This window comes from Uranotaenia lowii, chromosome 2, assembly GCF_029784155.1.
Source record: "Uranotaenia lowii strain MFRU-FL chromosome 2, ASM2978415v1, whole genome shotgun sequence".
Taxonomy (NCBI): Eukaryota; Metazoa; Arthropoda; class Insecta; order Diptera; family Culicidae; genus Uranotaenia; species Uranotaenia lowii.
Window position 1 is genome coordinate 126,312,299 of NC_073692.1, and position 15,425 is coordinate 126,327,723.

The 15,425-nt window shown below is 36.5% G+C and overlaps 1 protein-coding gene across 1 annotated transcript in view; it reads left to right on the forward strand.

Moving 5' to 3' along the window:
* LOC129744036 (SPEG neighbor protein-like) overlaps positions 1-15,425 on the forward strand; it is a 523,363-nt gene that overhangs the window by 328,789 nt on the left and 179,149 nt on the right. The window contains exon 2 of the mRNA XM_055736360.1: positions 12,852-12,926. Within this exon, the coding sequence (XP_055592335.1) occupies positions 12,881-12,926 (46 nt within the window). The 5' untranslated portion in view covers positions 12,852-12,880. The remainder of the gene's footprint in view (positions 1-12,851; positions 12,927-15,425) is intronic.

Below are 15,425 nucleotides of genomic sequence, written 5' to 3' on the forward strand. Positions count from 1 at the left end.
TATTTCCAGACATTTTTTCACAATCTTCCAGACTTCTTCGAAAAACAGTTGGCAACCCTGCATGTATATCCCGCATGCCCGCATGTGATCTTTCCCGCTATTGATCTCTCTTGTTTCTCTAACCACACCCATCGACTGGGGATTTTAGCCGAGCGAGCACATGGTCGATTGCTTCGGGTTTGCCGCAACTTACGGTCAGATGAAGAAGCAATCAAGCCGCTCAAGGTTCCGAGCAGACCAGTTACACTAATTGGGAGCAGAATCTTGGCAAATCATTATAATTTTATTTAAAACAACCATAAAATACTTACAGACATCTGCAAGGAAAGTGGCCACGACAGCAATGTTATAGGATTGAACCACCAGATTTTGTCTGAAAAGGGGTTTTCATAAGTTTTGTCGTCCATCCGAAATCACCTGTCTCACTGCCTCGGCACCCGCTATAGAGCTTACGAGCTCTGAAACTAGCAAAAATTTGTTGATTGAGGTTAGGTTTTAAAGACTCATAGCTAGGCAACACTTTTAGCTTATCGGAGAAAAGTTCGCGTGTTGCTTCAAAGCTCTACACGTAGATTTTCACTAATTAAAAATTCTGGTGTGAGCCTTGACTTCCCTGATGAACGACTTTGTCAACGATCGTAGCTTCATTTCTAATTGGGCAAAACATGTATTTGCTTTTTAATAGGGGTCTTTTGGCATTGAAAACAAGAAACCAAAAGAAAGCATTGAAAATCAAAACATTCAATTGACATCATTACTAGTGCCTCGAGAAGTATTGCATGAAAAGTAGTCATGTAATAGAGGTATTTGCCACTGATAGTGTTCGAGATATTATGCTGGTTGTTTCACCAACACTTTTCCGTTTTGGGAATATCAACCTCGAAATCGACCATGTTTGTAGACCGGCAGCTTTTTTTGAGGTTAATTGTCCCGTCTCATCTGTACACGCTCAACAAGTGTGCGTAAGAAATGTCAAAAACAACTCGATACCTCGCTAGGCACCCAGCAGTGATGTCAATTGAAATTATTGTTTTTCAATGCCAAAAGACATGCCCGCAATAAACATTGTTGTTGTTTCAACAACTTATAACTTTTTTGTCTAATAAGATACAAAGTTACGATCTCCGACAAAGTTCAGCGGAAAATTTTCCAAAGAATTTATTGGCTTTATTGACACAATAACCATTAGCAGGCTCGGTTCCACAGAAGAATCAAAAATGAGTAGTTTTTAATAAAAAAAACATTCAATTGTCCCATAAACCTAAAAGATTAAATTTACTCATGTTTAAACTTTACTTAAAAATTCTGCAAAAAATCATGGATTATTTTTTAACCAAAACGAAGCTTTAAATACCCCAGGGTTTGAGAAATTCAAAAATGACCCCATATCGTAAGTTTGCCAGAATTTTTTCAGCACGAATCCGGGCCGGATAAACCGGGCAATTTTTTCATAAAAACCTGGCAAATCCGGGCATTTGATTTCAACAGCGACAACCATAAATCCGGGCAATATCCGGGCAAATTTTCTTAAAAGCTTGAAATTGCTCAGTAAAAAATCAAGAAAAAAAATTGAAAAATTTTTTTTTTATTAAAACTCATCGATGGATTTGGAATCGCATTTTAAGCTTCTAAAAAAAACCTTTCATGATCATTTTGAAAAACGTATCAAAAAAATTTCTTTTGGAGATGTTTGCTGTTTTTTGTGTATGATTTGCCAAATAAAGTGAATAAATCCGGGCAAAATCCGGGCATTTTTCAATGAAATCCGGCAATTGGGCTGGGCCGGACTAATCCCAAATTTCGTGCAAAATATTCGGGCAAACCCGGATAAAACCGGGCAATCTGGCAACCTTACCATATCGGCTCAGTCTATTGTCCATTTTTGACAGACACTTTGTTACGTAGTGGATATCTTACCTCTTTCAACCTTGATATTCGCGAATATTACTACCAGCATTTTTGCGCCATCTGCGAATGCAGATGTGCTAGCAGCCAAGATAGGGCTAGGTGGGGTAGTTATGAACAAAATTTCTTCATTTGGCACACTTACAGTCACCAAATGTTTATTTCTTATCGCAAACTCTGAAAAGCTGCCAACAATGAATGTTTCCGTGCTCTTCATCATTCTGTAGAACAACTTTTTGTTTTTGGCCGCAACCCACGTCCTTGAGACGTCTGTTCATAATTACCCCGTCTGTTCATATTTACCCCACTGTCTAGGGGGTAATTATGAACACGGATTACGAACTTGGTATAAAATTTTTGAAAAGTAATTGTAGTTATACGTTACATTTACCCATAGTAAGCAGTGTTTGGTGATTTTTTACTTAAAAAACTATGTTCATAATTACCCCAAAACCTGTTCATAATTACCCCGAACGCTGTTCATATTTACCCCGAGACTTGTCCAATATGATTTATATGGTGTCAGATAATCTTAATTCAACACCAAATAATGAAAATAATAAGCAGTAATAAGTAAATGGCTTGTTTTTTGAAAACTCAATTCAATTAATGTATAAAACTTGTCAAATAAACAAATGTTATCAAAATTTAGAGGTAAAGCAACACAAAAAATAGCTATTTAGTGTTCTTTTTTATTGATTTTTTCTATCTTTTGATTCAGTAGTTCAATTTTTTGATGCATCTTTTACGTTTTGGTCGGTTTCTTTTTCTTTCGTTCCTTTATGTCGTTGCAGATCATTTTTATTTGATAGGACCTCTCCATACGTATGAAATTTTAGGCGAGTTAGACAACTCGACAGTGTTTACATCCGTTTTAAATGTGAATGCCGAGTGTTGATGCTTCCCGGCTAAGATTTCTTCGCGGTCCTAAATTTATAAAGATCTTACTGAAGGGGGAAGGAAGGGGGTGTAGTTTTGTAAGAATTTTTTTTTACAAGGGGAGAAGGGGAAAGGGGTCTGGAAATGCTTGGGTAATTAGTATATGGCCCCCTAAGTTGTTGAATAAAACATTCGACCATCGAAAAGCGAAAGAAATGGCAATAAATGCATAAGAATATGTGTTCATAATTACCCCATAGGACGAAAACTATGGGGTAAATATGAACAGTCATCTGTGAATCAGTGCGAATAACATTTTTCAAAATTTCTTCAAAATCCAGACAAAGCATCATAAACTAGATGTAGAACAGGTGATAACAATATTCCAGCTGGATTTCCTATGATCAGATATTCAAAACATTGAACATTGTCGAAAACGATTTCCGTTTCACGGGGTAATGGTTTTTTAAAACATCTGAAATGATATCATAAGGATTTGAAAACAGATCAGAAACAGCTTATAGTTATCAATTGGATGTTAAACTACCACTTTTTGAACTTTTTGTGTCCATTCATCCCCCACAGCAGCGCGTTTAGCACTTGTTCGGAATTACCCCGTGTTCATAATTACCCCACTTGACCCTACTTTGCCCGGACTCTTACCCCAGGGGGGGACAATTTGATTTCGCGCTCTACTGAGGGAAGGAGCAAACTGGCAATATTGTTAAAAATATAGGTTGGCTCTTTGAAAATCAATGCAAGTGCAATTAAATCCCAAAGATCTCAAAGGAATCAAAAGTACAACTCCATACCAACGAATTGCCAACTATGTACGTCTTCTGGGTGTCCAAACATAGGCCGTCGGATTGCCTCTTCAGTCGGACAGGGGGTTAGTTTCCGTCGACTTCCGAGAGTCGAAACTTCCGTCGACTTCCGAGACTCTTTCCAAAGTTTCCGATTTTGGAATTCGCACGGTACTACAGTTATTCTTAAACCTCGACTACGTTTTCGACATCCGTCTTACAACCAGGTTCCAGGATTTGAGAGCTGGCTCATGTCTTGCCAGCTTTCAGCAAAACTTTTCTCACCGCCCTTCTTTTGAGGTTTTTTCTCAAACCCAATGCTCAGACAATGCAGAAAAGACGCGCGAGTAGTTTAAGCATTTTTTTGGTGGTCGTAGTCGACCATCTCTTAGTTAGCCATTTCGCTTTAAGGACGCCCTCTCGATCTTAGGTCAAGAAGCGTCGCTTACACTGAGTAAATCTATATCTTCAAAGAGTTTCGCTAAAATTACTAACCATATTGACAATAAGCTTCGGGAGCATTTGTTGCCACGCAACAACTTTTAAACTGTTTGACCGGTTGCACCGACCCTCCAGCCAAGCGCCAGTAGCTACTTATGTATCCACTTTAGACCAAGCCCACCGCAAGTTGCTATTTCGGTCGGTATTTTAGATGTTTTGATTGGTTGCGTTTTTATCTACTCCCTTATTTTCGCACCCATTGTTGCGATCCAGGTAGGTATTTGTGTTTGTTTATTTTCTGATAGCGACTACCGGCTGCGTTGCTACCGGGTTGCTACATAAACGAATCCTGTAACAACATACTGCTCGAATGCTATTTCTCGAATCAAGTTAGCGACTGTTGGTGCGATGATGGGTTGATAGATATGTTGCTGAATGTACTCGATTCGAGGTTTAGCAACCGTTGGTGGGCATGGTCTTAGGAACTTCTTGTCGGCCCTTCGGATCCGGCCTTGTTTCGATGCTCTGATTGTTAACCTAGAGTGCTAAGACGTTTAGGATGTCAAAGTTGAAGTATCCAGCACCCACCAAATGCCATATGTTGTCCGTTTTTGATGCGGCGGACTGTCGTTCTTTGAACGCGCAATTTTCAAAACAGAATAGCTGCACTGTTTTTTTCCCTAACAGAAAGAGTTTGGCAGATAGAGGTGTCAAATTTCTTAGGAACACTCATGGTTACCTTATTGTGATTGAAGCTACACCCATGAAAAATTGGAAATTTTTTTTTGATTTCGAAGAGAAATAACAAATGGTTTGAGTTTAATGCAATTGAAAAAGTGTATCTCTGTTACCTTGCCACCCTGTTTTGAATCCAACAAAGAGGTCAAAATCTAGTTCTTGATATTTTGCTGAATTAAACCCCATCCACAGAAAACTATCGAGGTGGGGGGTGGAGTTGTTTTGCACAGAATCAAGGGAAAACTTAAAACTAAGTAAAGGAAAGCATCCGAAAGCTTCTCGCTTGGACGATTTCGAAAGCGGTCCAATTTGCAAGTACAAATTTAGTTTCATGGACGGATGAAACCCAACAAAGCAGTACATTGTCCCTGATTGCATGCCGTCAAGTGGGGGTGGGCTGGCCATGTGTGGGAAATGCTTTGCTACCGTTTCTACTTATCAGACCGGCTCCAGAGTTCCTTGTCCCCAGAAAAAGTGATGATGACTAGGTTCATCATCTCCCAAATTGGTCGATCTATCGTTTTCTTTAATAAGATATTGCCAGCTGAAGTGTGCCGCAGTTTTCTTTCCACTCTTCTTCTTTCAGACAGTTTGACTGTCTTCTCCGATCCTGTCAGGAATTCAGGGACAAAAATAAGACTGGAGCCGGAGTCTATTGCTTGGTTGTGTTCTACTGGCGTTTATACCTAGTCTAAGTAGTAGGACTGGAGAGAGATGAAAACGATGCCAATGTTAATTAAGCTGCTAGATGACAACGTGAGATCCTTCTTCGCCGATATCGGTCTTTGGCCGTGAGTAAGGACACGCGGCAGCGTTGGTTGAACAAGAAATTATCAGGTCTGGTCCAGACGGGACGGCAAACAGACAAGGCTCTCTCTAACGAATTTGTTGTAGGAAGGAGTGATTCGGCGAAACAGTACGTAATTTCTACATACCGTGGTGTTTTGCTTCGAATGGCGTCCTACTGTTTGCCGCAAAGTGATATACTTAACCTTTTCCCCGAGAAGTGGGATTCTGACAAAATCGATTTCCCGAGACGAGACAAGCATTTTTGGACATGCAATTACTTGATCTGGCTTAGTTTGCGGGTTATACATATTTTTACATGCATTCGAGATAGGTCTCATTTATGCAATTCTTAGCGTGTATATTTTTCGTTTTGTTAATGCGTTAATTTCAATTTTTATATTTAAGCAAACCAATTGGTTTTCATTGTTCACTTCATTCAGTTTTCATAATAATTTTGAACTTTTCAATATCTGCTCTTCAATTGATAATGATGTCCATGTTTTTCTAGGAATCCATTAGGACAACAAAGGAGCATTTTGAACGATAATAAACCGTCCACACACAGCTCATGACAGAGTATTTTCCCCTGTTTTGTTCCACCCGACAACCTCAAATACCGAGAAAATAATAATGACTTTTAAACGTAGGTAAACGATTCATTGACGAATTGGCTAAATGGCATGTAGAACGAACAAGAGAGAATAACATTCCTGGAAACATTTTGCATCAAATCGATTGCCTACTCAAACCGGTGTGATTGAAGCCCGAAGGTAGAAAAAATTAGAATTTCCACTCATCTTAGTATTATTTTTTTTTGAATTTTTTTCGCCACCCACAGACATTTGTAACGAACAATCCATATTTCGGTTTTATCCATCTTCACCATTCGTACCTACATTTTCTTTGGAACTGATTATGCTTTTGAAACAAATTGGAGCTAGTAGCTACACATTATCGTTATAATGCACTAATAGCTTAATTGAAGTGGAAGATTACTGTTGCTGATTTTTTTTCGGTGAAGAATGGATAAAAGTTTTGGAGAGAATTTCTTTATCGTTATTTGGATTCTTAACATTTTTAATCTAAGTTTTTTTAAGATTTTTAATAATTTTACAGAATTATCTCTTAACTAAATAAGGAGCTGAATTGAGATTTCTGAAAAAATCTCAAGATGGCTTAGCTTTCTCTATACAGTAAGGTTTTTTTTTACACTGATATACGTACCGCGTAAAAAAAACCGTGTAAAAAAAACCGTGTTAATTCCCGAAAACCGTGTAAAAAAAGACCATTTGAATTCTGCAGCTTTGAAGTTCTGACACTTAAGACCTGAGACCTGAGACTTGAGACATAAGACCTGGACTTGAAAATGTAGACTAGAGACATGAGACCTGAGACTTTAGACATGACACCTGAGACCTAAGTCCAGGGACCTGAGATCTGAGACATGAAACCTGAGACTTGAAGAATGAGACCAAAGACATGGGACATTAGACCTGAGACCTGAGACTAGAAACCTAAGACATAAAACACGAGACCTGATACCTGAGACATGGGACATGAGACCTGAGACATGAGACTTGAGACTTAAGGCATGACACCTGAGACCTGAGACCTGAGACATGAGACATGAGACAAGAGGCATGAGACATGAGATATGAGACCTGAGACCTGAGACATGGGACATGAGACATAAGACATGAGACCTGAGGTATGAGACAAGAGCCATGAAAGATTAGACCTGAGACATGAGACTTTAGACCTGAGACAAGCTACTAGTGTTATTACCGCGAAAAATTATATAAGCTTCGATTACAACTTGCGACCCCTCTAGTGAAAGGGTTTGACTTGTAGATGACGAAAAACAGTGTCGCGACTTCGCTAGTACAAGCTACTAGTGTTAGTACCGCGAAAAATTAGTTTAGCTCCAATTTCAACTTTCGACCAGTCAAGTGAAAGGGTTTGACTTGTAGATGACGAAAAATAGTGTCGCGACTTCGCTAGTACAAGCTACTAGTGTTAGTACCGCGAGAAACTAGTTAAGCTCCGATTTAGACTTGCGACCCCTCTAGTGAAAGGGTTTGACTTGTAGATGACGAAAAATAGTGTCGCGACTTCGCTAGTACAAGCTACTAGGATTAGTTCCGCGAGAAATTAGTTAAGCTCCGATTAAGACTTGCGACCCCTCTAGTAAAAGGGTTTGACTTGTAGGTGACGAAAAACAGTGTCGCGACTTCGCTAGTACAAGCTACTAGTGTTAGTACCGCGAGAAATTAGTTAAGCTCCGATTTCAACTTTCGACCGGTCAAGTGAAAGGGTTTGACTTGTAGTTGAAGAAAAATAGTGTCGCGACTTCGCTAGTACAAGCTACTAGTGTTAGTACCGCGAGAAACTAGTTAAGCTCCGATTTATACTTGCGACCCCTCTAGTGAAAGGGTTTGACTTGTAGATGACGAAAAATAGTGTCGCGACTTCGCTAGTACAAGCTACTAGTGTTAGTACCGCGAGAAATTAGTTAAGCTCCGATTTAGACTTGCGACCCCTCTAGTGAAAGGGTTTGACTTGTAGATGATGAAAAATAGAGTTGCGATTTCGCTAGTACAAGCTACTAGTGTTAGTACCGCGAGAAATTAGTTAAGCTCCGATTTCAACTTTCGACCCGTCAAGTGAAAGGGATTGACTTCTTGGTGATATTGGTTACAGGGGGTAATCTTTAGAATCCGGGGAATTGAATAGTATTTAAAGTGTCTTTTTTATGTTTTGTATCACGATGGACGAGCCTTCCAAAATTGCCAATAAAATACACTAAATGCTTTCTATAGGGCTTCAGAAGCTTCTAAACCCATCATAATATATGAGACAATTGTAGATCGTGGCTTGTTACAACTTTGTTTCAAAGACAGCGAACCATTTTATTCAATCTACATCGTGTTAGGTTCAAAACACTGTTTTTTCAAGAGATTTTTTTTTTACTTTGACTGTAACTCCTGAGGGTGATGTGACAGGACTTTGACATATTCAACAAACTTATGTATTTTGATCAGATAAACAACTTTGTTGAAGACATCAAAGCCCTAATTTGAAAAACAAAAAAGTTAGCATTTTAATCTCGCTATCGGTGGACCCCTCGGCAAAAATTTTGATACTTGAATATGCTCCTTGTAAATTAAACAATGTTGCTGAAGACATCAAATGTCTATCTCTTCATCCCTGGGCGCTATTAATTTCGTACAGCTAGATTGATGTTCTGCACCACTGTGCATTGAAGTTGAAAACTGTTGCATGATGCACCAGATGCACCAGACGGTATCTCTGTTTAAAAGACATACGATGTCTATGCCGATTTAGGCTTTGTAGACTGAATTAATTACGTTGAAAATTTAAGATTAACATTTAACTCCAATACCGAGATGGGAATCGAACCCATGCCATCAGTGGACCAGCGATTACCGTCTTACCACTCTAACCACTCGACCAGCGAGACGTATCTCACAACTAACCTTGAGTTCTGTTTGCTTCAAACACTTTAACTTAATTGGTCGTAGATTGAAATCGGAAATGAAACTTCTTTCTACCGGTAATAACACTAGTAGCTTGTACTAGCGAACTCGCGACACTATTTTTCATCACCTAAAAGTCAAACCCATTCATTTGACCGGTCGAAAGTTGAAATCGGAGCTAGACTAATTTCTCGTGGTACTAACACTAGTAGCTTGTACTAGCGAAGTCGCGACACTATTTTTCGTCATCTACAAGTCAAACCCTTTTACTAGAGGGGTCGAAAGTTGAAATCGGAGCTTAACTAATTTTTCGCGGTACTAATTCTAGTAGCTTATACTAGCGAAGTCGTGACACTATTTTTCATCACCTACAAGTCAAACTCTTCTACTACAGGGGTCGCAAGTTGAAATCGGAGCTTAACTAATTTCTCGCGGTACTAACACTAGTAGCTTGTACTAGCGAAGTCGCGACATTGTTTTTCGTCATCTGCAAGTTAAACCCTTTCATTAGAGGGGTCGCAAGTATAAATCGGAGTTTAACTAATTTCTCGCGGTACTAACACTAGTAGCTTGTACTAGCGAAGTCGCGACACTATTTTTCCCTAGCTAAACTTGTTTCTCGCGGTACTAATTCTAGTAGCTTGTCTCCGGTCTCAGGTCCAAAGTCTCATGTCTCAGGTCTCATGTTTCATGGCTCTTGTCTCTTGCCTCAGGTTTCATGTCTTATGTCTCATGCCTCATGTCTCATGTCCCATGTCTCAGGTCTAAAGTCTCATGTTTCATGGCTCTTGTCTCATGTTTCATGGCTCTTGTCTCTTGCCTCAGGTCTCAGGTCTCAGGTCTCATGTCTCAAGTCTCATGTCTCAAGTCTAATATCCCTTGTCTCAGCTTCCAGGTCTCAGGTCTCATGTCTAATTTCTAATGTTTCATGTCTCAGGTCTCATGTCTCATGTCTCATGTCTCATGTCTCATGTCTCAGGTCTCAGGTCTCAGGTCTCAGGTCTCAGGTCTCAGGTCTCAAGTCTCAGGTCTCAGGTCCCAGGTCTTAGTTCTTATGTATCATGTTCTTAGTCTAAGAGATAAGATTTTCCCAACTTCAAAAAGATTCTAAGTGGTTTCCTTTGAAAAGGACTTAGAATATTTTCTCTTAAAAACCGTGTTAATTCGCGAAAACCGTGTAAAAAAAAACCGTGTTAATTCCCGAAAACCGTGTAAAAAAAGCCGTGTAAAAAAAAACCGCGTAAAAAAAACCGTGTAAAAAAAAACCTAGGTGTATTTGTGTTAGGAATAGGATTGGTCGATCTGGAATCGATCTTTGGAAGATCGATCTGTTTCACTCAATTTTTGTTTTGATCGTATATGAAAAGTTGAATAGATCTGTTCAGTCGGTTATAAATCTAATTTTGAGTATCGATTGATGCAGTCTCATTTCAAACGTCAAAGTGAACAGTCGATTTGGATCGCGAGCTCAGTGTCGTATTGTAGCTTGGCTACGACGACCTTGACTTGAACAATAGAAAGTGGTTTGATCGGAATCGTAAAAAGTTTGATAAAATGGAGGAAGCAAGAACAAATACCATGCGTATACTTTTTGGACTAGGAAAAAGAGAGCCTTCTGAGCTGGAAATGTTTCGGTTCATGCAGGTTAAACTGCGTTTGGAATCGGAGACATTGTTGGCTATGTACAAGGAGCCAAAAGAATTTTGCGTGTTCGTAAAATTCAAGTCCTCGGAACAATTGAAAGCTGTGCTTTTTCGATTGCCATCATCGATCGAGTTCGATTACAGCGACGGAGAGACAATAAAAGTTACATTATCAGCGGATACTACAGCGTTCAAATATGTTCGGATCTTCAATCTCCCGCCTGAGATTGAAGATAACGAGATATCGGAAGTTTTGAACAAGTATGGAACTATCCAGCATATGATAAGAGAGCGATATGCGGCAGAAACTGGATATCCCATCTGGACTACTGTGCGCGGAGTGTACATGGCGATCAAGAAGGAAATACCGTCATATATCATCGTCCGAAATTTTCAAGCTCGAATTTTCTATGATGGTTTGATCAATAAATGTTTTATTTGTGGCAGTAATGAGCATTTAAAAGTCAATTGTCCCAAGCGTGTCAGTGTAAATGGGCGGTTACAACAGCATGGCGGACCATCTTACAGCATGGTAACGGCAAATGTTCAAACCGAACCAATTCACCGTTGGTTGGCTCGTGATTTGAAAAACAGGAATAAAGGCGAAAGCAATAATAATCGAAGTACGTCTAAGAAACCGGCGAAAACGGAGGGGATGCAGACTCCAGTGGCATCGACAGGAGGTTCGAAAAGTACAACAATCGTGAAAGCTCCGAACTCATCTGAGCAGTCGGAGCTTCCAATAGGAGCTGAAGTTTTGGACGCCACGCTTGTTCAGAAAAATAGCAAAGCTGATTGTGCAAACGATTGTACAGTTGACGAGGAGGGATTTCAGACCGTTAAAGAACGGCTCAAACGCGGCCGGAAAGTTGCTGGCGACATGGAGACTTCAGATGGTTCTACCGCAGATTCTGACCAAGGCGTGAAACGTGATGCATTGAAGGGAAGTGCAGTATCTCAAACTGTTTTGACGAGAGCGAAAATAAAGCAAATTAAAGTTGATGAAATTAGGGTTAGGTCGAAGTCTTGTTCTAAATCAATATCGTCAATGTAACAAATGAGGTTACGGAAATAGTTTGTATCTAATGGTAGTTTTAAAACTGATTGAAAAATACAAACAATCAAGATCGTTTTAATGAAATGAGCAAATGTTGAATAAAAAGTACAAATATAATTTTTGAAATTGTAATGCAAGAGGAGAAAACAGCAGTAAAAAGTTAAAAAAAATGTAAAAAGCCAAAGTGTAAAATATTTGTAGTATAAACTTTTCTTAATTTTAATAAATAATATTAAAAAAAAAAAAAAAAAAAAAAAAAAAAAAAAAAAAAAAAAAAAAAAAAAAAAATTGAATGTCAAACAGAAACATCTCTTTGGTGTGTAGTCAAAACCGATACTTTGAATCGAAAGGTTCGAAGAAGATTTGCTTTGGCAAATAATAATAAGTAGATTTAGATAAATTGAGTATCTTAATTAAAGCGTTTGGAATCATTTTTCTAACCATGGGCGGCCTCAATTAACGAATTATCTTATAATGTTGAAGCTCTATCGCTGTGTCAATTTGTCAGAAGATTTGTTCTGAGTTCATTATATATAACACGGTTTTGGAGTATAAGAAAACATTTTTGTATTTCGGATTTCTTAAGATATACGAGTTTCTAGATTAGAAAACAGTTGTATCTGTTATCCCCAATAAAGAGTATTGTATTCCTGTTCACATCTTTCTTTCCATTTGAGTTTTCTATCAAACAGGTATCCATAAAAAGTACGTTTAAAGTTGATCGAACCCCAACTTTAAAATGCACAAGAACTACCTTCGCAGCAAAAATGTAACGAGATAAGTTCAACTCCGCAATCATAAAAGTTCCTCGATGTAAAAAAAACATGAAAACAGAAATTTCTCGCATGGAAGGATTCGAATCAGTTTGAGCTTCTGGTGAAAGTTTTTCGAACTGAGAGATTGCCAGCTGATGCATGTTTCTCAGTTGTTGTCCTTTTAACAAATTTTTTATTACAAAAAAAGTCCGATGAAAGCGTCCATCGTTCGAAATATTGAAATTCAATTCATTAATTCCACAAAAAAGCTCCTAATCTAACAATCCTTTTTATAGCCAATTAGCTAATCTTGAACACTTTTCCATTTTTCCTATTCCTTTTAGAACATGGACACCCGACACATCTAGAAACTATGAAGCACATCGTGGTTGTGATGGTTTTTCTAAACGTTAATTACGGTAAGTGATCCCATCATATGGTTTGATTGATGCGCTAAATTTTTTTTTCTGTATCACCCACTTCTGTAAGACGATTTGCTTAAAGAGACGCTGGCAAAATAGCTAGCAGCCTTGCGGAAGTTAAATGGATGCATTGAAATTGATCCTCCAGCAGCCAACCGTCTGCTGGTTAATCTCTCAATCGTTTTCCGATGATGGCAGATTAATGACTTTCCGTAATGGCTGCAAAAAAGCAGAGCCCCACAAACGATGATGGTGCTTTCATTGGGGAAGAGTGATCTGTTCTGGATCAAGACTGGTGCCTGGCTGCTGAAATATTGATTGCACTAACATTTAAGCGTTTGCTGAAACTTCGGCCTTCAAGATGAAGGACTCATGACAAAACCAAAAATATTTGAACAAAAATGGTATGATTGAGGTAGTTAACGGAAACAAAAATAACAAAAATGTCGAAATAACAAAAATTACAAAAATGACAAAAATGACAAAAATGACAAAAATGACAAAAATGACAAAAATGACAAAAATGACAAAAATTACAAAAATTACAAAAATTACAAAAATGACAAAAATGACAAAAATGACAAAAATGACAAAAATGACAAAAATGATAAAAATGACAAAAATGACAAAAATGACAAAAATGACAAAAATGACAAAAATGACAAAAATGACAAAAATGACAAAAATGACAAAAATGACAAAAATGACAAAAATGACAAAAATGACAAAAATGACAAAAATGACAAAAATGACAAAAATGACAAAAATGACAAAAATGACAAAAATGACAAAAATGACAAAAATGACAAAAATGACAAAAATGACAAAAATGACAAAAATGACAAAAATGACAAAAGTGACAAAAATGACAAAAATGACAAAAATGACAAAAATGACAAAAATGACAAAAAGACAAAAATGACAAAAATGACAAAAATGACAAAAATGACAAAAATGACAAAAATGACAAAAATGACAAAAATGACAAAAATGACAAAAATGACAAAAATGACAAAAATGACAAAAATGACAAAAATGACAAAAATGACAAAATGACAAAAATGACAAAAATGACAAAAATGACAAAAATGACAAAAATGACAAAAATGACAAAAATGACAAAAATGACAAAAATGACAAAAATGACAAAAATGACAAAAATGACAAAAATGACAAAAATGACAAAAATGACAAAAATGACAAAAATGACAAAAATGACAAAAATGACAAAAATGACAAAAATGACAAAAATGACAAAAATGACAAAAATGACAAAAATGACAAAAATGACAAAAATGACAAAAATGACAAAAATGACAAAAATGACAAAAATGACAAAAATGACAAAAATGACAAAAATGACAAAAATGACAAAAATGACAAAAGTGACAAAAGTGACAAAAATGACAAAAATGACAAAAATGACAAAAATGACAAAAATGACAAAAATGACAAAAATGACAAAAATGACAAAAATGACAAAAATGACAAAAATGACAAAAATGACAAAAATGACAAAAATGACAAAAATGACAAAAATGACAAAAATGACAAAAATGACAAAAATGACAAAAATGACAAAAATGACAAAAATGACAAAAATGACAAAAATGACAAAAATGACAAAAATGACAAAAATGACAAAAATGACAAAAATGACAAAAATGACAAAAATGATAAAAATGACAAAAATGAAAAAAATGAAAAAAATGACAAAAATGACAAAAATGACAAAAATGACAAAAATGACAAAAATGACAAAAATGACAAAAATGACAAAAATGACAAAAATGACAAAAATGACAAAAATGACAAAAATGACAAAAATGACAAAAATGACAAAAATGACAAAAATGACAAAAATGACAAAAATGACAAAAATGACAAAAATGACAAAAATGACAAAAATGACAAAAATGACAAAAATGACAAAAATGACAAAAATGACAAAAATGACAAAAATGACAAAAATGACAAAAATTACAAAAATGACAAAAATGACAAAAATGACAAAAATGACAAAAATGACAAAAATGACAAAAATGACAAAAATGACAAAAATGACAAAAATGACAAAAATGACCAAAATGACAAAAATGACAAAAATGACAAAAATGACAAAAATGACAAAAATGACAAAAAAGACAAAAAAGACAAAAAAGACAAAAAAGACAAAAAAGACAAAAAAGACAAAAAAGACAAAAAAGACAAAAAAGACAAAAAAGACAAAAAAGACAAAAAAGACAAAAAAGACAAAAAAGACAAAAAAGACAAAAAAGACAAAAAAGACAAAAAAGACAAAAAAGACAAAAAAGACAAAAAAGACAAAAAAGACAAAAAAGACAAAAAAGACAAAAAAGACAAAAAAGACAAAAAAGACAAAAAAGACAAAAAAGACAAAAAAGACAAAAAAGACAAAAAAGACAAAAAAGACAAAAAAGACAAAAAAGACAAAAAAGACAAAAAAGACAAAAAAGACAAAAAAGACAAAAAAGA